This window comes from Euleptes europaea, chromosome 4 (genome assembly GCF_029931775.1).
Source record: "Euleptes europaea isolate rEulEur1 chromosome 4, rEulEur1.hap1, whole genome shotgun sequence".
NCBI lineage: Eukaryota > Metazoa > Chordata > Lepidosauria > Squamata > Sphaerodactylidae > Euleptes > Euleptes europaea.
In genome coordinates this window covers 52518133-52542207 of record NC_079315.1, presented here as the reverse complement: position 1 = coordinate 52542207, position 24075 = coordinate 52518133, and the positions used below count along the sequence as shown (strand labels likewise).

General features: G+C 43.4%; 1 protein-coding gene across 1 annotated transcript in view; it reads right to left on the bottom strand.

The window, feature by feature from the left end:
* Nucleotides 1–19447, bottom strand: part of VPS13A (vacuolar protein sorting 13 homolog A) — a 173272-nt gene extending 153825 nt beyond the window's left edge. The window contains exons 1-4 of the mRNA XM_056849248.1: nt 19347–19447; nt 12295–12338; nt 6212–6254; nt 698–793 (exon numbers count right to left, since the gene is read on the bottom strand). Of these exons, the coding sequence (XP_056705226.1) occupies nt 698–793; nt 6212–6254; nt 12295–12338; nt 19347–19446 (283 nt within the window). The 5' untranslated portion in view covers nt 19447. The remainder of the gene's footprint in view (nt 1–697; nt 794–6211; nt 6255–12294; nt 12339–19346) is intronic.
* Nucleotides 19448–24075: the final 4628 nt, after the last annotated feature.

Here is a 24075-nt window from a genome sequence, read left to right as displayed (position 1 = left end):
TAGAACAATGACTGTATACACAAGTTTCTTTAACCAATCATGATTATTGCGTCTTTATGATTCACCAATCAAATGTCTGTATAATTAAGGACCAATGAAAGTTATTCTAATTTGTATGGATCATCCCCTAAGCCTCTGAGCCCAATGAAAAGCTATGATGTAATGTGTATAGTTAAAATATTATAATGAGCTAATTAAAAGGTTATATAAGTCTGAACTCAGTTTTATCGGGTGCTCCAGCTCCATCTTGAAAAGCCTCTGAAAGGCAGAGTCTGGAGACTCAAATAGCTATTTGAAACAATAAATCTGATTTTTCCAAAGTTGGTTTTGAGTCTTTGTGTTTGAAAATCTAACTCCTAAAGTCTGCTATAACAATAACATAAATAAATATATATTTAATAATACTTAATTTGCCAAGGTAGATAGTGCTGAGGAAAGCTTCTTACATCTGATGGCATCTTTTACATAGCATACTGACCAGTGGTATGAAAACAAAAACAACAGAAATGTTCCAGATAAACATTATTTTGTTTTACTGACAGCAACATCCTAAACATAGTCACACCCCTCTAAATCCACTGAATTCAGTGGAGTTACACCCTTTAAGTCTGTTAACTTCAATGGCATTAGAAGGGTGTATCTCTGTTTAGGATGGCACTGAGAGTTACATTAAAGAAATAGGTCTATCCACACTTACTGGCTGTAGGCACTATAAGCAAGGAAACACCATCAAGAACTGCTTCAACTGGTTGAGTATAAAGGTTTTGCCATGGAATTTGCAAATTCAGCTGACCTATAAATACAGAGGAAAAACAAGTCTATTATATGTGCAAATACTGAAAATATTGAACATCTTGTTGTGTTAACTAAATTTTTAACTGAAATATTTCCAAAATACATTTAAATCATTATGGAATATTCCTACAAGCATTTTTACTGAACTCATTCCAGCAACTTATTTGTTTTCATTTTCAGAGTTAAAGTAAGCGGAAAGTATTAACGGGACCTGGCAAGAGTGGCAGGTCTTGAATCTCTTCTCTTTTCTGCTGCATTTCTAGTCATCATGGGGGTACTGGCATTTTGGATGTAATTCATGTTAAAAAGGAGGCATGTTCTCATGGCATAGAATGCTAAGGCCACTGACATATCCACAGGGTTCCTTCCAAATGGAAGAACACACAAAACACACATGGTGAACTTTATTCAGAATATCTTGGGGAATACAGTTAAAAATAAATTATTTTGGGATTATATTTATTTATAATATTTATTAGCTTCCTTTCTACCTTGCAGAACTCAAGGTGGCTTATAATGTAAATAAAACTATGATGTGAAATACATAGAAGAGACCAATTTAAAATCCCAGGATCCCATTACTTAGATACATATCCTCCTGATATTACAAAGCTCATAAAAACAGCTTTATAAATTACAGTATATTTTGCTTCATCTGTAATAAAATGCCTGTCTTCTGGTCCATAGAAGATATATAATTAATTTGTTCACGGACAAAGCAAGTTTGTAACCATTTGTACAGACAGTGAATCCAACCTCCAAATTTCTAAATTCTAGATTCCTACTAAGAGCTGATTTCACTGACAGAGCTTAGCCAACAATTTATGTTTATCTAAGGACATATCAGCAATCAGTAAATTATTCACCAGTCCTTGGAGCCAAATGAAGTTGCCAAACACTGGCACATTTTCATGACAGGGCAGATGGAACTGGCATTACCACATAAACAATGTTTGCGAACAAAGCAGTTTCTAGGAAGGAACACAGAGCTGCATGTGTCCAATTTCAGGAGAAAGTGCACTGGACAACAGTCTATGATCTATGTTACAACTGAATTTCATCTAGAAAGACAAATGTAGAATAGTCTAAAGTTACTTGTTTATGCTGGTTACGTAGCATAGTCTAAAGTTACTTGTTCATGCTGGTAACCAATCAGTTCTCATTATTTTGGCCTGACAAAATAAATTAGTTGGCAAGATAAGTAATCTCACAACTTAGCAACAGAAGACAACATTGGTTCTTGTAGGTTATCCGGGCTGTGTAACCGTGGTCTTGGAATTTTCTTTCCTGACGTTTCGCCAGCAACTGTGGCAGGCATCTTCAGAGTAGTAACACTGAAGGACAGTGTCTCTCAGTGTCAAGTGTGTAGGAAGAGTAATATATAGTCAGAAAGGGGTTGGGTTTGAGCTGAGTACTGTCCTGCAAAAGTAATGTGCTAATCATTGTCCTGTAAGTATCAAGATAATGTGCTAATGAGGGTATGGTATGTTAATATGGAACCATTGTATCCTGAAGTGATCTGTTAATGTGTGTAATCCAAAACTAATCTGTATGGCTATTGTTGAATGTTGTCTTTGTCAGTCTGGAGGTTTTTCAGGGCAGGAAGCCAAGCCTTATTCATTCTTAAACTCTCCTCTTTTCTGTTAAAGTTGTGCTGATGTTTATGAATTTCAATGGCTTCTCTGTGCAATCTGACAAAATAGTTGGTAGAATTGTCCAGTCTTTCAGTGTCTTGGAATAAGACCCTGTGTCCTGTTTGTGTCAGTCCATGTTCAGCCACTGCTGATTTCTCAGGTTGGCCAAGTCTGCAGTATCTTTCATGTTCTTTTATCCTTGTTTGTATGCTGCGTTTTGTGGTCCCGATGTAAACTTCTCCACAGCTGCAAGGTATACGATATACTCCTGCAGAGGTGAGGGGGTCTCTTTTGTCTTTTGCTGATCGTAGCATTTGTTGTATTTTCTTGGTGGGTTTAAACACTGTTTGTAGGTTATGTTTTTTCAAAAGTTTCTCCATCCTATCAGTGACTCCTTTAATAAATGGCAAGAATACCTTTCCTATGGGGGACTGTTTTTCTTGAGTTTTCTGATTTTTGTTTGGTTTAATGGCCCTTCTGATTTCATTCTTGGAATAGCCGTTTGCTAGCAGTGCGTGATTTAGATGATTAGTTTCTTCCTTGAGAAACTGTGGTTCACAGATCCGTCTTGCACGGTCCATTAATGTTTTGATTATTCCTCTTTTCTGTCGGGGGTGGTGGTTGGAGTTTTTGTGTAAGTAGCGATCTGTGTGAGTTGGTTTCCGGTAGACCTTGTGACCTAACTGAATGCTACGATCAGCAAAAGACAAAAGAGACCCCCTCACCTCTGCAGGAGTATATCGTATACCTTGCAGCTGTGGAGAAGTTTACATCGGGACCACAAAACGCAGCATACAAACAAGGATAAAAGAACATGAAAGATACTGCAGACTTGGCCAACCTGAGAAATCAGCAGTGGCTGAACATGGACTGACACAAACAGGACACAGGGTCTTATTCCAAGACACTGAAAGACTGGACAATTCTACCAACTATTTTGTCAGATTGCACAGAGAAGCCATTGAAATTCATAAACATCAGCACAACTTTAACAGAAAAGAGGAGAGTTTAAGAATGAATAAGGCTTGGCTTCCTGCCCTGAAAAACCTCCAGACTGACAAAGACAACATTCAACAATAGCCATACAGATTAGCTTTGGATTACACACATTAACAGATCACTTCAGGATACAATGGTTCCATATTAACATACCATACCCTCATTAGCACATTATCTTGATACTTACAGGACAATGATTAGCACATTACTTTTGCAGGACAGTACTCAGCTCAAACCCAACCCCTTTCTGACTATATATTACTCTTCCTACACACTTGACACTGAGAGACACTGTCCTTCAGTGTTACTACTCTGAAGATGCCTGCCACAGTTGCTGGCGAAACGTCAGGAAAGAAAATTCCAAGACCACGGTTACACAGCCCGGATAACCTACAAGAACCAATGAACTCTGACCGTGAAAGCCTTCGACAATAGAAGACAACATATTTTTAATCAGTAATAAAATCTGAATGCAAGGGCTACAGTCATCTTAATAAAAATCTAAGAAAAATGAGGTATTCACTAATTTACTACAAATGAAGACTTGGAACTCACTCAGTATGCTAAAATTGCTATAAACGATGTATGAGCTGACAGCTCAAGAGAAATCACTGGGAAAGACAAGAAAAAACTTGGAAATACCTCCTAACAACTCTCCTATACTACAGTCTTACAGTTTACCAGAGGCAATATCCCCAATGTATTTTCTTTTCTTCCCCCTCCCCATCACTTCAATTGGATCTTGAGTCTTCTCTAAAAACTGCAGCAAGCACATGTTCTCATGAGGGCATCGTTAAGATGTAATGGTTCCATTTTAATAAGTGAAGTAGTATTTTTATACATTCCCCGAGAGTCTCCAGAAACCCCTACCTTGTCTTCAGCTGGCCCCACTTCACTGTCTTCCTGACAAGACACTCAACCACAAACTTTACTAATAGAGGGAACAAGCGGGTGCAGAGGAGAGTGGTGGGAATGATCAGGGGCTTGGTTTCCAAGCCCCACGAGGAAAGGCTGAGGGACTTGGGAATGTTCAATCTGGAGAAGAGGAGGTTGGGGGGGACATGATTGCTCTCTTTAAGTATTTGAAGGACTGTCACAGAGAAGGGCAGGGAGCTGTTCCCATTGGCAGCAGAGGATAGGACTCACAATAATGGGTATAAATTATGTGCAGAAAGGTACTGGCTGGATATTAGGGGGGGAAATTTACATTAAGAGTGCTTCAGCAGTAGAATCAGCTGCCTAGGGAGGCAGTGAACTCCCTCTCACTGGCAGTCTTCAAGCAGCGGCTGATCCTGGGGGTTGCACTAGATGGCCTGTATGGCTCCTTTCAACTCTAGGATTCTAAGATTCTAAGCTAGGGACTAGCTAACAAGCAATCTTGAAAGGAGAAGAGAATAAATCTCCCCCAGCCTGGTTAAGAGCGGTGGTTTGGAGCGGTGGACTCTAATCTGGAGAACCAGGTTTGCTTCCCCACTCCTCCACATGAGCAGCGGATGCTAATCTGGTGAACTGGGTTGGTTTCCCCACTCCTCCACATGAAGCCAGTTTGGTGACCTTGGGCCAGTCACAGTTCTCTCAGCCCCACCTACCTCAGAGGGTGTCTGTTGTGGGGAAGGGAAGGTGATTGTAAGCTAGTTTGATTCTCCCTTAAGTGGTGGAGAAAGTCAGCATATAAAAACCAACTTTCTTCTTCTTCTCCCTCTCCCAATAGCCACTAGGCTGAATGGAAGCAAATGGAGAGCTACTGCTTGATTCCATTCAGTTTAACTATCAATAGGCTTCTGGCTGAGCTTCTTCATGCTTTCGGAGTTCCACTGCAACAAGGAGGACAGATGCATGTGCTGTCTTCATTCATAGTACAGGAGGGGAATGAATATTTGTATGCAGAATTTCCCTCACAGTAATGGCCAGGCCTTGGAGCACTGCAGCCAGCCACTTCACTCTTAGAAGAAACAATCTAAAAGACCACAAGGAATGGGGTGGGGGAATAATGAAAAACTCTACAAGTCTAAAATCTCCCCCTCCAAGCATTCTATGAGGTATCAGTGGCTTCAACTTGCTGATTCCCCTCCCACTACCTTTCCTTTTCACTATTCAGCTGCTCTGAACAACTCCTCCTGAAACATACTGAGTTCTCATCATGCTATTTTGGACTGTCATATTTTTCTGCATACCAAACATACTGAAACCCTTTCTTTGACTGTGAACAGGCCCCACCGTGTTGCTTTCATGATCAAGAGAGATCAGCCAATTAATTAGAAGCAGAGATGATTATAGGTAGTCAGCCAATTAAAGAAATTGTATGGGTTTTATTTTGATTAAGTCTGCATAAATTATTGCAAGAAACAATAATTCTAAATAAAAAGCACACTAATTTTAGATAACGCCTACATATGTTGTAACAGGTGTAATCTTAGAAGATATGTTTCCTCCCATGGGAAAATGCCTCTTATAAAACAACTTCTGCCATCTACAGTTTATCTATTTGCATTAAAAGCAATCCTTTTCTGCTGCCATGCTATACATTAGGAGTCATTTTTAACCAAAATATGTAACTGATTAATCAACTAAATGTTGAAATCCTAATTAGGTTTTTAGAACACCTTCAAAGCTGCTTGCAAAAAAACAGAATTTACTATACAGCCTCCAAAAAAACAATCAAATGGAATTCTAAACCTAGAAGAAACCAGAACCAACCCAGCTCCAAGCATTTAGAACAGTATTTTAAAAGAATATGAATACAGGGGAAAGGTTGTAGCAAAAGATTGTTTTCAAAAACTTACCAATGTGACCAGCTTTAACTTTGAATGGTACATCAAACTGATACTGTAAAGAAAATGTTTTTTCAATGTTATTTCAGCAATAAATTAGTGATTTAATTTCAGTAAAAAGGTTTACATGTGCACAAATGTCTTAATTCTTATTAATTTTAGCATGAAAGGACAATTTTCTAATACTGTATAAAGAAGAAATTCATACTACACAGTTAAGAGGAGCAAGTTACACATTTCTGATACTGGTTGCTTTGGACTTGGGTTGTAATGCTGAGAGCTCTATACGTGCACGTAGCATCACATCATAATGTCTGTTGGAGATTGGGGCTTACTGCCACATGAGAATAATGTACACTTCATTGCTCACAGCAGACTTTGCAAACCTTGCTATGGGATGCAGTGAAAGAGAATAATTTCAGAAGCAGAGCACTTCAGAATCCTTAGAAATACATTTTAAATAACATCTTTGTTTCAACTAAAGGATTGATCTATTTTCTTAGTTTTCTTAAAGAAATGAGCTCCTTAAGGGGAGGGGAGTTATATGCTACTTTGGATGGTAGAGAATGTTTCAAAAATGTATGCCCAGAAGCAATTCTAAGTTCTAAGTCCACCATACAACATAAACTCGAAATAGGGACTCATCACAAATCAAAGAATACTGATTAGTTTACGGGCCTCTCTGTGTGGTCAAGAGATGGAATTGCCTGTTGAAGACAATGTTTTTCAATATTGCCATGATTAGGGCTTAGATTGCAACAAAACTGCTACTATTATAGTCTGAATTACTTGTTGACATGTACTCTTAAATTGAAACTGCACTTTCATCTGGAAGCATTTGTGCACAAATTAAAGTTTACCATGCATTTTAATTCAATAAGTTTCATATAATAATAAAAAATGTCCAGAAAGTATCAGTCTTCTATTCTAAAGTTTTAAAAAAAATCTAATAAGCTCCGTTTAAATATATCATGTACACTTAGAACACACACTGGGGGTGATGAGAAACCCACAGTGGAAATATTTGATCCAGATAATGATAGGTTCTAGTTTGTTTAGTACAATTGCGAAACTTTAACTTCTAAAGTAGGTATTTTGTTCATTTATTTACAATTATTATAGTTGGCTTTCTCCCAAATAAGACCCACAGCAGACCCAGCCTTGGCCAAAGATTGAGGCCGGGATAAAAATCTAAATAAATAAATAAATAACATTTAAAACAATCATAACAATAAAAGCCAGAAAATAATCATTGTTGTCCTGTCCGTACTCAAAAAGCCCTCCTTCACATTCGAATGTGAACAATAGCTATTGACAGAATAGATAACAATAACGTAGGGTAGAGTATAGTGGGTTTTTAAGATGCAGGAAAAATGAACAATAATTTGACTAATACTAAATGTACGGTAAATGGTTATAAAATGATAATCAAAGATTTGCTAAGCCATGCAAATATGTAACCAAGAATGATAGGTTTAGATTCAAAGCAAATGCATTTATCTATAATTTTGTCTTTCAAGAAAAAAATGTAATAGCTCAGCCGTTATAAAGGCTTGAAATATACAGCCCTCTTTGGAAGGCTTGATACATTGTATGCATGTTGTGTTACTTTTTCTTTTAATAAATTATTATTATTATTATTATTATTATTATTTTAAAGCCCTCCTTCATAGCTCAGTTTCACAGAGATTTCTGCAGGCCTCAAAGGCATTCCTGATAATCTCAGAAGGGCCATTCCATACAACAGGTGGTAGAGGTTCTCGCCAATGTACAGGGAACAAAGATGCCCCAAGGACTAGAAAGAGCAAAATAGCTTTTTTCTGCAACAAGCACTCAATTCTATATTTCATGGCTTTGATTCCCATTTTCAAAAATATTCAGGATATACTGAATGTCTATTATGGTTAGCTTTTATACATTTTTTCAAATATTTGTGGATTTGATAGTTACCAATGAATTATGGGAGAAGTTCTCCAGAACTTATACTGACAGGAAACTTTAGTTAGTACAGGTGCTCCACTCCACTATTGATGGAAGAATCCAGTTTTAAAGGTCATTTAACTGACTTGATGCCTACACACATAGTGTAAGGCAAGGCTGTGTTTTAGCTCCTTTTCTTTTTAACATCTGTATCAATAATGTAGATTTAGAGTTAGGGAAATAAAATTTCTAATTTATTGTACATGGGCAGCATGGTCCTCCTTTTGCAATCCGCATGAAGTCTTGAATGCTTATTCCTGCTTCCTTCTTATCTTCCCACTCACCAGCACAATCTACCTGTATCTGCCCCCTGCCTTCAGTTTTCCCTCCTTCCTTACCACTGGCAGCCTCTCCCTGGGAAAAGTCTGGCCAAGTTACACAGTGCTAGCCTCTAGGCCCAGTTGTGCAGTGAGGAACTTGTGAGGGGCAGCTTACTTTGCTCTATATCCCATTTCCCACACTACAGGTTGAGTATCCTTTATCCGGACAGCCGATATCTGGACTGATCCGAAAACCAGATATTTTGAGCCAGCGTGCAGGCATTATTCACAGGCCCTCAGCAGTGCCACTGATGGTTCAATGTACACAAAATTATTAAAAATATCGTTTAAAATTACATTCATGCTATGTGTATAAAGTATATATAAAACATATATAAAATGTAAATGAATTTCGTACTCAGACTTGGGTCCCCATCCCCAAGGTATCTCATTATGTATATGCAAAAATTCCAAAATACGGAAAGATCCGAAATACAGACCACTTCTGGTCCCAAGCAGTATGGATAAGGGATACTCAACCTGTATTTCTTCTTTTACTCCTCCTGGAAGCCCCCATATCCTCAACTTTTCCTGTCTTCTTCTATTACCCTACCCACATTTTATCTGCCCCCCATCTTCAGCTATGTTTAATATTTAATTACTACATTTATACCCTGCCTTTCTCCACAATGTGGACTCAAAGCAGCTTACATCATGCTCATCCATTTTATCTTCACAACCCTATTAGCTAGTAGGTTAGGCTGAGAGTATGTGACTGGCCCAAGGCCCAGAAAGATTCCATGCAGAGTTAGGATCTGAAGCTGTCTCCCAGATCATAGTCTGGAAACTGTAACTACTACACAACTCTGGCTTTCCTGTGGCAGCTGCTGTTGAACAGTAGCAAACAGCCTGACCTGGTTGAGTCATGCAAGTTGCATAGCAGCAAATTGCCTAGTGGGTGCTGGTAGGCTGGGTCCAATGAGTCCTCTCTCAAAAGCCAAGGCAGCCCCAGAAAGGGCCTTGACCACTCCCTCTGCATTTTACTGAAAGAAATCCAGGCTTTAACGGGCAATACTGTTGTGGTTGTCTAGCAATGGCCACAGAAGACATTTATTTCTTAAAGCTACAGGCACTGTTTCTGTTATATTGAGTCTTTTAACCTCCCCCCCCCACAAGTGTTTGTGGGGTGTTTTTATTTCAGATTTTTCTGCAACCTGGGGCTTTTTTCAGGTATGTAGAAAGATCTGTGTTGTCTGTTAATGCTTCCAATTTCTGAATTTAAGTATCCTCATATATGGCCACTTTGAGAATTATATATATTATTGTCGAAGGCTTTCACGGTCAGGGTTCATTGGTTCTTGTAGGTTATCCGGGCTGTGTGACCGTGGTCTTGGTATTTTCTTTCCTGACGTTTCGCCAGCAGCTGTGGCAGGCATCTTCAGAGGAGTCACACACTGTCCTTCAGTGTTACTCCTCTGAAGATGCCTGCCACAGCTGCTGGCGAAACGTCAGGAAAGAAAATACCAAGACCACGGTCACACAGCCCGGATAACCTACAAGAACCAATTATATATATTGATGATTAGAATGCACCAAGATGTGATAAGTGTAGCATAATCAAAATTGTAATCTGCTCGCTTGTAGCATCTCACGTGAAGGCTACCAACTAACCTTTGGGATGTTAATTTAGGGCAAAATTCATATATATTTAATTTGAAACAGTACAAACTGAAAGGCTTTAAGATATGTATAAGACTTGGTCTAGACGTGGCAGAACAAGGTGGCAGAACAACTCTATCATTTAAGACTACAGGACAGGAATTACATTTTTCAAAATTCCTCTATAGTAATGATTTTCTATAAGTGAAAACTGGAATTAAATGTCAAGAATTAGGCTAGAATATCTCCCATTGCTGTGGGAACTTTTACATGGGGGAGCATTAAAAATATGATTCTCCTTGCCTGCAGTCTGAAGTGGTACAGCCTTTCTATCAGCTCACAATTCCACCACCTCATTCTTCTGAACCAAGCCTAAGAGGAAGCCACTTGAGCAGAGACTTGAGATAGATGTTTCATGCTATCCGTCAGCACTCCTATTAATGAACAGATTGCTACAGAACAGAGCAATTCTACTTTGTTTTTTTTAATGAGATGATGGTGGTAGTGGTAAGGTTCTGTATAGTGGGCTTCCTTGCCAGGTAATTACCTACCCCCATGTTCCCCCTTCTGCATAGGGAGGCAGTATCTCTTGCCATCAATCACTCCAGTTGGAATGCGGCTCTGACCACTGCTAAAACAGCCACAGCAGTCGTTTGCTTGCTTATGTCTCTACTTCTGGGTGCCAGCTGCATGCTAAGATAGGCAAGGTGAATGAGCAAGCCTCTAACTTCTCTCATGTTGTGTAACTGAGAAGCAGAGGAAAGAAGAGAAGAAGATACTAGCAGCTGCTACCGGCAGTGGAGCATTCACCAAGGCAAAGAAAAGGGCCCAGTCCTTTCATGGAACCCAGTGCTGCTGCTGTTTCAGTCACAGATGACAGGTACATGACAGCAAGTACCAGAAGCTGCTGTAGCCATTGCTGTGTCAACACTCGCCCATCTGAATGAACAAGTGGCAATGGTGTCTAAGAGTTGCTGCTTCCTCCCTTTGGTTGACTGTACATGTTTCTAGTTGATACTGCTACTCACACAAGTGGGCAACTGTGTGAGTGCCTACCTCTGACAAGTGGGCCTTGTCAGAGGTAGGCAAGGGGGAAAAGTCATAGTGGAGCATGCACAAAGGGAAGGAGGACCAAAGGAGGAGGAATCGGTTTCTCTGGGGCCCAATCCTACTGCCACAGTGGAAGGCCTGTAGGCAGGGATCCTCCTGAGGCCAGTTCTGTACTAGACTAATAACCAGCCATCAAATTTATTGATGCCTTGAAAGGAAAGATGTTTCCACTTCCTCATAGAAGTATGTTTTGCTTTTGCTCCTGCTAAAACAAGGTATGAATTTGTTTTGGTACGTACAATAAATTGTAAAAGGACCGCTATAATTCAAGGTTGCACTATTTCATTCTTAAATTCTAATTTCTTGTGGTGCACATTTTACCTATACCTGTGGTTCTTAACCTTTGTTGGGTCATGGACTCCCTCCCAAGAACAATCTGTGGATCTGCCAGATCAGTTACTGGTCAAACACCAGCTTTGATTTCATGTGTGCAAATACATGCTATTTCCTTGCCTACCTAGCACTGAACATCAACGAATATTAAACAATTTTATAATAACTAGTCTGAAATAGCACAGACTAGCCTAATCTTGTCAGATCTTGGAAGCTAAGCAGGGTCAGCCCAGGTTAGTACTTGGATGGGAGACCACCAAAAAAAGTCTAGGGTTGTCACATAGAGACCTGGTTTTGTGCCCTGATCATGGACCCCCCTGAAGCACACAGTTTAAGAATCCCTTTATAGATTATATTTTATTTATTGTGTTCCTTGACTTGTTTGAAGGGAGGCAAACTAAAAAAGTTTACAAAATGCTGAATTATATGTACAATGAAGTGCTTCAGGACAGTTTTACTGGGTAAGTTCTTTTACTCTGGAGTTCATACTGCATTGCCTTGTACCTTTGTAATCCTACACTCCACATTACTTGCACTATGCCAGCCTCAGCAGTTTGCTGTTCACATTGTCTTTTAATTTTGTATACCTAGTTCTATTGCACTGTTCATTCAATGTCCTATACTTTATTACGTTTTTTCCTTCTTTTTATACTCTAATCAGCTTTGTGTTTCAATGAGAAAGGCAGCTATAGATAAGTTAAACAAATAAATCCTAACAATATTTATATTTTATTTTGCTTATTTTGAACTTACCAGTGCATTTTCCTTTATTTCAAGATTCTTAAGTGCTACAGCTCCTGTTGTGAAAAAAGATATTTAAAGTTGCAATTATAACAATTTTAATTCACAAATTTCAAAGAAATATTCTTCCTGCATTGTGTATTATTTGCAATGGTCTGGAATAGGAACTTGCATCATGTCAAAGATTTCCCAGAGTCAACTACACTTTGTTCCAGAAATGTATATCAGGACTTTTTGCATGGATCTTTCCTTTTGAACTCAAATTTTACTCCATTTGATATTATCACTGGCAGCTTGACCAAGCATAATTTCTGAGGCCCTGGTACAAACTTGCAAGACAGACAAGAGCCCATCCCATATATACAAACACTGACACAACAGCTCATGAGTTATGAGAGAAAAAAAAAATTCAATTTTATTTCTGAAATAGGCTTGCACTCTTCTGCCTATTACAGGTGGGTTTCATTTAAATCAAATCGATTTAAATCGCGATTTAAATCACTAGTCAGTAAGACTTGATTTAAATCATGGTTTTTTACAGAAAGTAGTGGGTCCATAATTGTGGGGCCCATTTGCAATTAGCTACTACTGTGCACCATTACTCATTACTGTCCTTGTCTCACTGGGCAGCCATCCCACACGTGGAAAGGCCACTGACACTGTCTGCCAAGCCTCTGACATAGGAAACAGCTGTGGTGACCAGTATGCTTTTGGCTGCCCTGCTGTAGGGTTGCCAACTCTAGCCTAACTCCTGTATTGCCGTAAAAGCTGTTTATCAGCAGTACAACTAGCACAGTTGTCCCAAGCATGGGCATGCAATGAGTACGACAGGCCTATTTATTGTCTGGAAGTTTGTTTGTCCAGCTTGATGGACTAACAGAGTTGACTTCCTCATTCACTGGACTTTATCTCCACATTCCTGATGCTTTTCAATAAAAGACTGGTATTCCTGCCTGTATCATTCGCAGAAGTCTTGGACATTCTGTCACAGTTGCCTCTGTTGAGTGAGCTGCTGAAGTGTAAGAGTGCAGTGGCTGGAGATGCCATGTTTCTTTCCTAGCCAGCATGGTATAGTGGTGACGAGTGGCAGACTCTAATCTGGAGAACCGGTTTTGATTCCCCACTTCTCCATATGCAGCCTGTGTGGTGACCTTGGGCTAGTCACAGTTCTTTCTGGACTCTCTCAGCCCCACCTCCCTCACAAGGTGCCTGTTGTGAGGGGGGAGGGAGGGAATGAATGAATCTGTAAGCTGCTTTAAGACTCCTTTCGGTAGAGAAAAGCAGGGTATAAAAAACAACTTTTCTTCTTCTATTTTTGTGCTTGGGGAAAAGGGAACATGGATGCAGGAGGCGATTTGAAGTGTTGAGTTCTATAGAGCATGTTCACTCCAGGACTCTTCCCAGTTCTCCTGCCAGTGAAAGGGACGATGTTCTCTTTGTTCCTTCCCTTTTTTTGTGTTCTGCATGTGGGCAGCAGCATGAGGTCAGCAGGCACACTGCCACATTAGCATACACTAGTTGGCTGCTTTTATTAGACCAGGGGTCCTCAAACTTTTTAAACAGGGGGCCAGTTCACTGTCGCTCAAATACTGTTGGGGCCGGAGGCTCTGCCACTGAGCCACGCCCCCTCCCCAAAAACATGCATGCAAATTCGCATGTGAGCACGCACAGACCCAGGATGGGAATGGGACACTTTGCCTGGGTGGAGAAAGAAAGAAAGAAAGAAAGAAAGAAAGAAAGAAAGAAAGAAAGAAAGAAAGAAAGAAAGAAAGAAAGAAAGAAAGAAAGAAAGAAAGAAAGAAAGAAAGAAAGAAAGAAAATCCCTGCGAGTGGCGAGAGCGCGCACAGCCCGGCCCCTCCCAGCCTTCTCCTCCGCCTCCAGGCCGGCGAACCCGACCCTCTAACCCCACCCGGCCCCCCTCCTCCTCCGCAGCCGAGGCCTGCCCCATGCGCCTTCGCTCACCTTTTGCAGAAGGGCTGGGAGCCGAGCCGGGGGGAGGCGGTGCCTGTTCCTGGAAGAGCCCAGCCTGGGAAGTTGGTCACATTCTTGGCCGCGCTTCAAGAGCTGAGGCAGACGCACCAACAAACAGGCAGGGAGCGAGCGAGTAAGCGAGCGAGGAAGGGGGTCCTGAGGAGGAGCGAGCAGCCCGCCCGCATTAGCTCAGCCCTGAACCACCCTCAGTCTGGGCTGGAGCGCAGCGTGGCTGCAGTCGCGACGCCGGAGCGGGTGGGCAGGAGGTGGAGAAGGACACGGGAAGAGCGGCCGCCCGAGCCCCGGCCACCAGCCAGCCACCTGCCTGCCTTTGCAGGCGGAGCGCGGCTGAGCGCTTCCCTCCGCAAGCCCACCCGCCCCGGCACGCCTGGGTCCGACTGCCAGCCAGGCAGCGAGCGCCCTTACCGGGCTCGCCTCCCCTCCCTTCCCCTTCCTCCCCTCCCTCCTTCGGCGAACATGGACAGAGAGGAGGCGGCTCCCCAGGCGGCCGGGATGGACGTCGGCCCCCGCAGCCGCTGACTTCGCCCTGCCGCGCGCCCCAGCCCGAGGTCAGTTTTGGGGGGGTCGGGGGGCTGGAGGGTCGTTTGGGGCCAGCGGCTGGCGGATCGCCGCCTCGGATGGGGGCGGGAGGGAGCTTTGAGACAGCGGAGGGGGCTTTTCTCCCCCTTTTTTACCCCCCTCCTCCCCAGAAACAAACTTGCGGCTCCAATTTTTTAAAGGGGCCGGGTTCAGGAACCTGACAGGCCGGATCCGGCCCGCGGGCCGTAGTTTGAGGACCCTGTATTAGATTGTCATGGGGCAATGTCAGCACACTGCTGTGTGACTGGTAGCTTTGCTATCAGCTCTGATACAATTGCTATTCTCCCTACAACATGGTATAAACTCTTTTGTTGACATATTTTCCTCTGTTGAGTGCATACATGATACCACCTAACAGTGCTAGGACAACAAGGTTGTCAGAGTCTTATGATGGGGCTCTCTGACAGTCATACTTGTGGTTGTCCTGTAACTCCTGCCCACCATTGATATACCCATGCAATAGCTTATACAGGTAAGCTGCATCCAGGACACCAGGAAAACAATGAGGATGCCTGAAAATTCAACAGCAGCAAAAGCCATAGTCCAAATAAACCTTAACTAGCAGAAATTCTAGAAGGAAGGATACAGTTTCTGCCATAAAACAGGTCTTGGGATTTTTAGGCCACTCTTCCTGACTAGGTCATGCTCAGAGCAGCTCACAACCAATTAAATTTTTTTAAAGCAACCTTAATTTACAATAAACATACTCTCTAGGAAAAGCTGTGAAGGAGTGTCATCTCAGAACAAGAAAGAGCAAGCAAACAAGGAAAGTGGAAATAAAATAAAAACAGAAAATATAGTGTCTATGCCTATGTATATGCTATAGCATATTAATAACCTTTTTTACTGCAAAATGAAAAAATGCAAAAGGTAAAAAACACCCTGAAATGTCAGAGTGGCTCTATTATTTTAACCTCTGGTTATTACTTTTGTTCATGTCTCCCACTCTACAACAATATCTATGTTGAATGAAGGTGCTCTTAGTCACTGAGTCAATATATTGCTATCATGAGGGATAGAATGTGAACAGCAGAGCTCAGGCTTTATACATTACCAGCGAGGTGAAGTGTATTTTGACAGCACGGCAACTTGCCTGCTTTGGTGAAGGTTACAGACATTATGTGCTATCTACAGAGGATATTGGTAGCAAAGAAGTTGGTGGTTGTAGTGCATGTCAGCATCACCAACACTGAAAATATAGTCATGTGGCCCTGGATGGGAAAAAAATACAATGCTAAGCAGGAGGTTAAAATGCAAAGCTTCCAAGGTAGTATTCAGAAACGTTGCCTGTTCCATGTGAAGGACAAGCTGGTCAGATGGGAATGAAGGGTTTCCAATGAAGTGATGGTTTAGATTTGTTAGGCACTGGGGAACATTTTGAGGTAAACCAATCCAGTCTCAGAGATGGGCTCCCATTTCAGCTGAAACAGAATCGGACTGCTAACATTTTATATCAAAAAGGTTGCACAGCAGCTTTTAAACTAACTGCTGGGGGGGGGGGGAATCTGACAGCAACTGGACAGCATCCAATCTGGGATTACTCATCAGCAAGGGATAATGAGTTAACTAGTCTGGTAAGCTAGGTGAGAAAAGGCTAGAATTCAATAGTGAGAGAGTGTCAGGAAAAAAACAGCTTAAAGGGCTTAGAGACAAAGGGCCATAAGGTAGATAAGTATACAGAACGTGCTTGGAGAAGGAAACCAAATATGTTTTTATACGGAAATAATAGAAGCCCTTGAGCGAAGATGGGAAACAAGAGTTCTTGGTGTTAAATGATAACATAAATACAGTGGTTATTTCAGAAACATGGTAGGACAGGAAAATTAAAGAGATGTGGCAAACCCTGAATGAGGAAGGAGGGCCATGAGCGCCACACATGAGCCCTGTGCCACCACCAGCCCAGCTGCATTTAAAAGCAGCCGGGGCAGGGCAGCTTCCCCTCCCCCAGGCTGCAACCAGCTGGGGAAGGGGAGGAAGGACTGCAAGGGAAAGACACTACCAAAGGAAGATTTACCCACAGGTGGCTCACTGAAGGAAGGAACAGATACAGCTCTCAAAGGGGGTTGGACTAGATGACCCTGGTGGTCCCTTCTAACTCTATGATTCTATTATTCTAAGAAGGAAAAGGCTCTGGGACTGGAAGCAAAGGGGGACCAGGCAGCAGAAAGCAGCACCAGGCAAAGCTGCTCCCTAGGTGAGGCAGGACGACAAGCAGGCTCCAAACCTAAGGACAGGACTGTGGACTCACAATAAAGGAATAGCACTCAATAGCTGTGTATCAAAGAGTAAATAAAGGGTCCACAGAAGCTGATGATGAGGGTGGGCAAAAAGGGGAACACCACGTGATGGTGCCCCTGCCCCCGAGGCACCACTGAGTGTAAGTGTGACACCCTGGATGTGAAAAGTTAGGAAAAGTTGAAGGCAGCAGGAAGAGAGGAAGACCCAACATGAGATGGATTGACTCAATCAAGGAAGCCACAACCCTCAGTTTGCAAGAACTGAGCAAGGCTATTAACAACAGGACGTTCTGGAGGTCATTAATTCATAGAGTCACCATAAGTTGGAAGCTACCTGGGGGCACACACTCAGACATATTAGAAGTGGAATAACGCTATATGTCAGAAAAAAGGACCAAGTCTGATGAACCGGAAAAGTCTGATGAACACACACAACTATCTAACAAAGTCTGTGGAAATCCATTTGATACAAACTACATACTCAGGATCAGTCTACTTATATTTCAAGCTGATGTAAATATTTGATTTAGGTTTACACATTAACAGTGCAGTCCTAAACAGAGTTACACCCTTCTAATTCCTTTGACTTCCAAGGGTGTAACTGTTTAGGACTGTATTGTTAATGTAGGCAGTTGTTTCACAACAGTGCAGCCTCTAGAATTTGCTGACTCTTTAAACTGGATTAATTTCTAGAGCTGTGCTAGATTGTATTTTTAAAGAAAACAAATTACATGTGAAAAACATAAAGCAAGGAAATCTAGAGAGAGCGAGAACGAAGAAATCCTGTGATATGCTCTACTGCTTACTGGCCTGCTTTTAAGCATTTCAGACCTGCCGCACACAACCACTAAAACTACAACATCTGAAGCAGCCACACATATTTCTTTGAATGGCATGTAGACTGAATACCTCTACTTCTGTCTAGTGTACATCCAGTTTTTAAATATATTTATAATTGCATCAAAGGTGATATTTTTGATGGCTACACAATTCAGACTTGTACAGTGTATTTGATAAAATAATCTAGAGAGTGGCTTTCAGATATTTTGGATCCTCCAGTCACAAACATGAGCCTCTAGCCTTCTATTCCTTCTATAAATAATTTTCCGTCCAGAAAAAACAAAGTGAAGTAAAGCAAAGGCCCAATGTAAAAACCAAACCCTGTCATTCACTTGGGGCATTCTCAACCAACTGAAAATGGCACAGAATTGGAGCACAAAATTACACTTCTGGTTTCTATCAAACAACTGCACAACAACCAAATAATAAAAGCTACATTTGTGCACAAAATCAATAACATAACACTTATAACTAAGAGAACAATCCTGAGCAGGTCTTTGGTTCTTGTAGGTTATCTGGGCTGTGTGACCGTGGTCTTGGTATTTTCTTTCCTGACGTATTTTCTTTCCTACCAAGACCACGGTCACACAGGCCGGATAACCTACACGAACCAATGAACTCTGACCGTGAAAGCCTTCGACAATATTCTGAGCAGGTCTACTCAGAATCCTATTCAAGTTTATTCGATGGGGTTTGCTCCCAGGAAAGTGTTTTTAAGACTGCACTGCAAATGGAAAAGATTGGGGCTCTCTCTCTCTCTCTCTCTCTCTATATATATATATATAAAAATGTGTTTTTCACCAACCAAATGAGTTGATTCCACAAAATGGGTGACAAAATATGCGTTGACGTGTTAGTGAATCAACGAGTGACCCAACGGCAAAAGCACTGAAGTTTATTTTGGGCATTTTCACTCCAGTAAAGAAAAACAGACACGCATAATAAAACTTCTGATTGGGACCGGGGGGGGGGGGCATTGAAACGAGTGAGCTGGGCCAAGAAAATGCATCCACTTGACCTACAAGTTGCCTTCCCATGCAACTTCCCAAAGGGAGCCGAGAGGGAGCAGGTGAGACGGCAAGGCATGCAAGGCGCTGCCCACGTGACAAGGCCGGGCGTAGGCAGGAGCAAACCCAAGTGCCAAAGCCAGTCAGCGAGCGGACTGGGGCAGAGGGGCCCCACGAAGGAAGCAAAGCGGCCTGCGAAGGACAGGAGGTCCCGAGGCCCGCCTCATACTCCAGCGCAAAGGGCTGTTCTGCTCAGCTCCCCTCTCACGCGCGGACACTTCTTTCCCAGTCAGCCGGAGGGCCAGTGACACGCGAAGAGGGAGGAGCCGGGCAAGCGCCTCCTAAAAAGCGGCGGGGGGGGGGTTTCCGCGAAGTGGGTTCGACCGAGCCTGCCTGGCGCGCCGTTACCTCCCCAGATGCCGAGAGAAAGCTGAGAGCTGTCCAAATTCACCACGTAGTCTCCCAGGAACCGGTTCAGAACGTCCACGACCACCGACTCGAACACCATCCTCCCTCGCCTCCGCCGAGCCTTGCCACGCTTTGCCCGGCCGCGACGTCAACGGCCCCACCAGGCTTCCCAAAGGGAAGCCGAGCCTCCCCCCCGCCGCGCCGCTCTTTGCCACGCCGAGCAGGGTGGTGACGGACGGCCGCCCGCTGGCTCGGCGTGTGAGGCTCAGACGCGCCCTCCCTTTCGCGCAGGCGCACAAGGGGCCTCTGCCTCTTTCCCCCCCCCCAAGGAAGTGGCGCTAGAGGGCGGCTGTAGGCGGACTGCCAGCGCGCGCGCGCACTGGAGCGTCGCGCGAGGCTGTAACGTCGGTTAAACGGCCCCTCCCGCCACTTCGCCACAGCGGGAGACAGCCACGCTTTCGAAGGAGACGAGGGAGCTTTTCATCGCCGGCCTTGCGTGCCGTCGTCTCTTTCTTTCCGCCTCCTCTGAAAAGGGTGACGTGTCGCGGAGTTCCTTTGCTCGTACACGGGTGTGAGGTGTGGGTGTGTAAGTTCTCCTTACAGCTGCCCACGTCACACCTCCACAAATAGGGGACGCTGCTGAATGCAAACCTTGTTCCACGCTACCCCCATCTCGTCAGAGCTCGGAAAGTAAGCAGGGTCGGCCCTGGTTGGTATTTTGATGGGAGGCCAACAAGGAAGTCCAGGGTCTCGGCACAGAGCCAGGCAATGGCAAAACCCGCCTGTGGACGCCTCTTTGCCCTGAAAACCCCACGGCTCCCCATAAGTCAGCCGTGACTTGGCAGCCCCCCCCCCCCAAAAAAAGCGGAGTTGTCTTAGATGCTCTGTCCCATTCACCCGAGAATGCATTGCCTTTCCCCGCCTTTTTTTCCTTTCCTTTTTTATCCCTTAGAAGCTCCTTGATCCATTGATCTTGAGCAGCATATATCTAGTGTTGGAGGGATATAAGGACTGAAACAAATCTTGCCATTGACAATGTAGCCTTGGGGTCCCTGTCACTTAGTAAAAAAGGCATTATGTCAGTCACAGGGGCATTGGATTTGTATATTAAAAGGGGGGAAATATAGTGCGATCGAAGTTCCTCGTACAAGCGGCATTCCGAAAGGGCATGGGCTAATGTGTCAATAGAGCCAGAAGAGCAAGAAGAGCAAGGGCAGATCCTGTCTGAGTATGGTATATTCAGAATTCTGCCCTGCAGTACCATAGAAGAGTTAACATTCAATCTAGCCAAGCAAAAAGCTCTACAGAGACGAGGAGTTGTCAGATAATATGTATAGGCCACGTGGAGGGGGTATTCCGAAGAACTGAGATGAACAGACGAGAATGCATTGCAGTCGCACAACGTCTCACGCCTTTTCATTTTCGTGGTTAAAAGAATTACAGTGACACTTAAGTGCAAAGTACGTGGAAAATTCAAAAGTGTGTGGAGACTAGCGACGGGGTGATTAAAGTAATGGTGGTTGCCGGAAAGTCTCTTGAAAGTGTTGCATCTATTTCATGACCAGCCTGATGGATAAGGCGGCCTCAATGTCCTCCATTAGCAGGTGAATTGAGGGGAGGTAATCTTGACGGACTTTGGAGAGGATGGTGGTAGGACAGGGCCCAAGGCTGGCCCGGTGCTTAGGGTAAAGTTTGTCCAAAATATGGGCCACCCAGTGGTGAAAGTAAAGACTTACTTCCTGCCACAGAATTCATGCCAACAACACTGCACTGTTGGTATAATCCACCAGCACTATGGCTTTGGGTTCTGAGCAGACAGGCCGCTGCAGCCAATCTGAATCATTCATGCTGCCAATCCCTTTTGCCTTCAGTTTTTCCTGCGGTTTAAGGCTAAGTGGTAAGGTTAAACAAGAAGGGAGGCACAAGACTATAGTAGTACCTTCTAAGATTCCTTTTCTGTTTTATTCTTTTGTGGTTCTCTTAGGTCCAACATGCTTTTCATATAGTGTCAGGTGTGCACAATTGTATACATGTTTTCTTGAGAGGTGCCACCTTGTTTCCCAGCTTGGTAATGTTTAGGTTCTGCTATTGATACATTCACTCTTTACAAATGCCACTTGGATTACACTCAGTAATGTAGACGTAACTAATGATATACCTACCATCAATGTTTAAATATTATTTTTGCTTTTATACCTTTATCAGAAGAGTTATATGTAACTGGATGGCTCATATTTGTTCAATAACACTAACTCACTCACTCAGTACTTTTAGCTTCCATATGTTTATAAAGGTAAAAATGGCCATATGATTGAGTCATATGTCCATAATTACTCAAATAATGAATAATAATAGTAGTTTACAATATTGTTTTCAAACAATTTACTCTAAATCCATTCTGGTTCTTTGCATGTTGACTGAATAGAGTTTTATGAGAATTTTCCAACATAAATCATTACTAAGGATAGAAGCGAAAAAGATGAACTAAATATCTTGTGACTATAAATTTTAAAATGTATAGTGAAGAACTCCTAGAATCAAGGTCTTGTGGATATGGCGAAAAGTTCCTGCATCTCCAGTTAGCTATGTGTATGTGTTGTTACAGGCTTTGACATATTAGAGCACATGAACTGTGGAATTAGTGTTGTACATATGCAGAAATATTCAATGTAAAACCAAGCTACACATACAAACTATATAGCAGAGGCTTAAATTTCGTTTTAAAAGGAAAGAAAGCCTGGATATTCTTTGCCAGAGGCTTATGTTTCTGAATTACTCTGTCAAAGATTTCAGTGTCAGTGCAGATTTGCTTGCCGCATTTTCTGCCTTTATCTATGACCTTTCCCAACCTTTTCAATGGCTAGAGAGCAAGCCTTCATAGCAGTTCGTACATTTTTTAAGCTACAGAGCAGAGTGTAGCTTACAGGCACTTCCTGCATTTTGAATGACTTCAAGCGCAGAAATGCTCTCCACCCTCTATACTCCAAGGATATATTATGATGTTATGATGTAATGTAAACAATATATTGTATTTTATGATTTAAACATGAAGACATGATGCTAGAAATTAATGAATAGGTTTAATCTCAACGTATTTTTCTGGAGATGAGTATGATGATAAAATTGATTATATAAAGTATAACAAAACTGTTTAAGAAATAGTAAGCTTAGCCTCCTGGAAGTGGAAGTCCAAATATGGTAATCTAAAGGGAAGCCACAGAACACGTGCAGTACAACTGTATCCTGCTCAAGCTTAAGGTTCAAGCTCATTGAAGGTGACTTAAACAGTATAAATACAGGCAGGGAAAGGGCTAGAACTTCAGACCTTTAAAGGAGGCTCAGAAGATGGTATTGGTATGTATGGCTTTACAAATATATTATTCTAGAATGTGAATTAGATACTTTGAACTAAATCAGACTGTTATATTTTAAGTGTTGGGTTTTAAAACTGAATAGTATGTAGAACTTGCTTGCTTACCTGGGCTCCCGGCAGCAAGCGGCGCGGGCCTGGCGGCGGCGGTGGCACAGCCCGGCAGGGGCCGGGGCAGCCTCCCTGCAGCCGCAGGAGGCCGCCCCAGGCCGCTTTCGTCGGGGAGAAGCGGCGGCGCGGCCGGGCGGGGGCCGGGGCAGCCTCCCTGCAGCCACAGGAGGCCGCCCCAGGCCGCTCTCGGCGGGAAGAAGTGGCGGCCGAGCAGGGGCCGGGGCAGCCTCCCTGCAGCCGCAGGAGGCCGCCCCAGGCCACTCTCGGCGGGGAGAAGTGGTGGCGCGGCCGGACGGGGGCCGGGGCAGCCTCCCTGCAGCCACAGGAGGCCGCCCCAGGCCGCTCTCGGCGGGAAGAAGTGGCGGCCGAGCAGGGGTCGGGGCAGCCTCCCTGCAGCCGCAGGAGGCCGCCCCAGGCCGCTCTCGGCTGCGAGAAGCAGCGGCGCGGCCGGGCGGGGGCCAGGGCAGTCTCCCTGCAGCCACAACAGGCCGCCCCAGGCTGCTCTCGGCAGCAGGAAGCGGCGCGGGCCCAGCGGCGGCAGTAAGTTTCCTCCTCCCTCCTCCCCCCTCCCCTACCCTACCGTATTGACCCGCGTATAAGCCGAGTTCGGCTTTTTCAGCCCTTTTTTGGGGCTGAAAAACTCAGCTTATACGCGAGTATATACGGTAAATCAGGGGTCCCTTTTTGAGGCTGTAATTTTGAGAGACCACCACCCCAAAATGGCTGCCATAGGAGGGAGAGCCAAGCCCCCAAGGCAGAGCCAAATGAAATATCTCCCAGGAAGAGATAAATTGTAAAGGGCAAGTAGAAACACACACTGACTACGGAAAGCCCAGGTGCTTACTAATCCTCCTGGTCCTCCAATAGAAACCCCTTTAAATTGAAAGAGTTTGTACGTTCTGCTTTACAATGTTTCCTCCCACTTTCTGAAAAACTCAGTACCATGGCACTTACCGGCATCATGTTGGGGTACCCTGGGCTACAGAGTTTAAAAAAAAATAAAAGTGGGAATTTAGAGAACCTGTTTCACATATTGTTAGAATGTTCTACCGATATAACAATATTAAATTGATTTTCTTAAAATGAAAAGGCCCATTCCCCCCAGGGAGGGGAAATGGCTACTGCTGGAGGATTGGTGCCGGGAATCTGGGAAACCTGCCATGTGGGACACTCATTGCCACTGCATTGTATTAGCAGCCGCACCAGCACCAGGGAAATCCCGCAAGCTTGTCCCTGTATTATAACAAT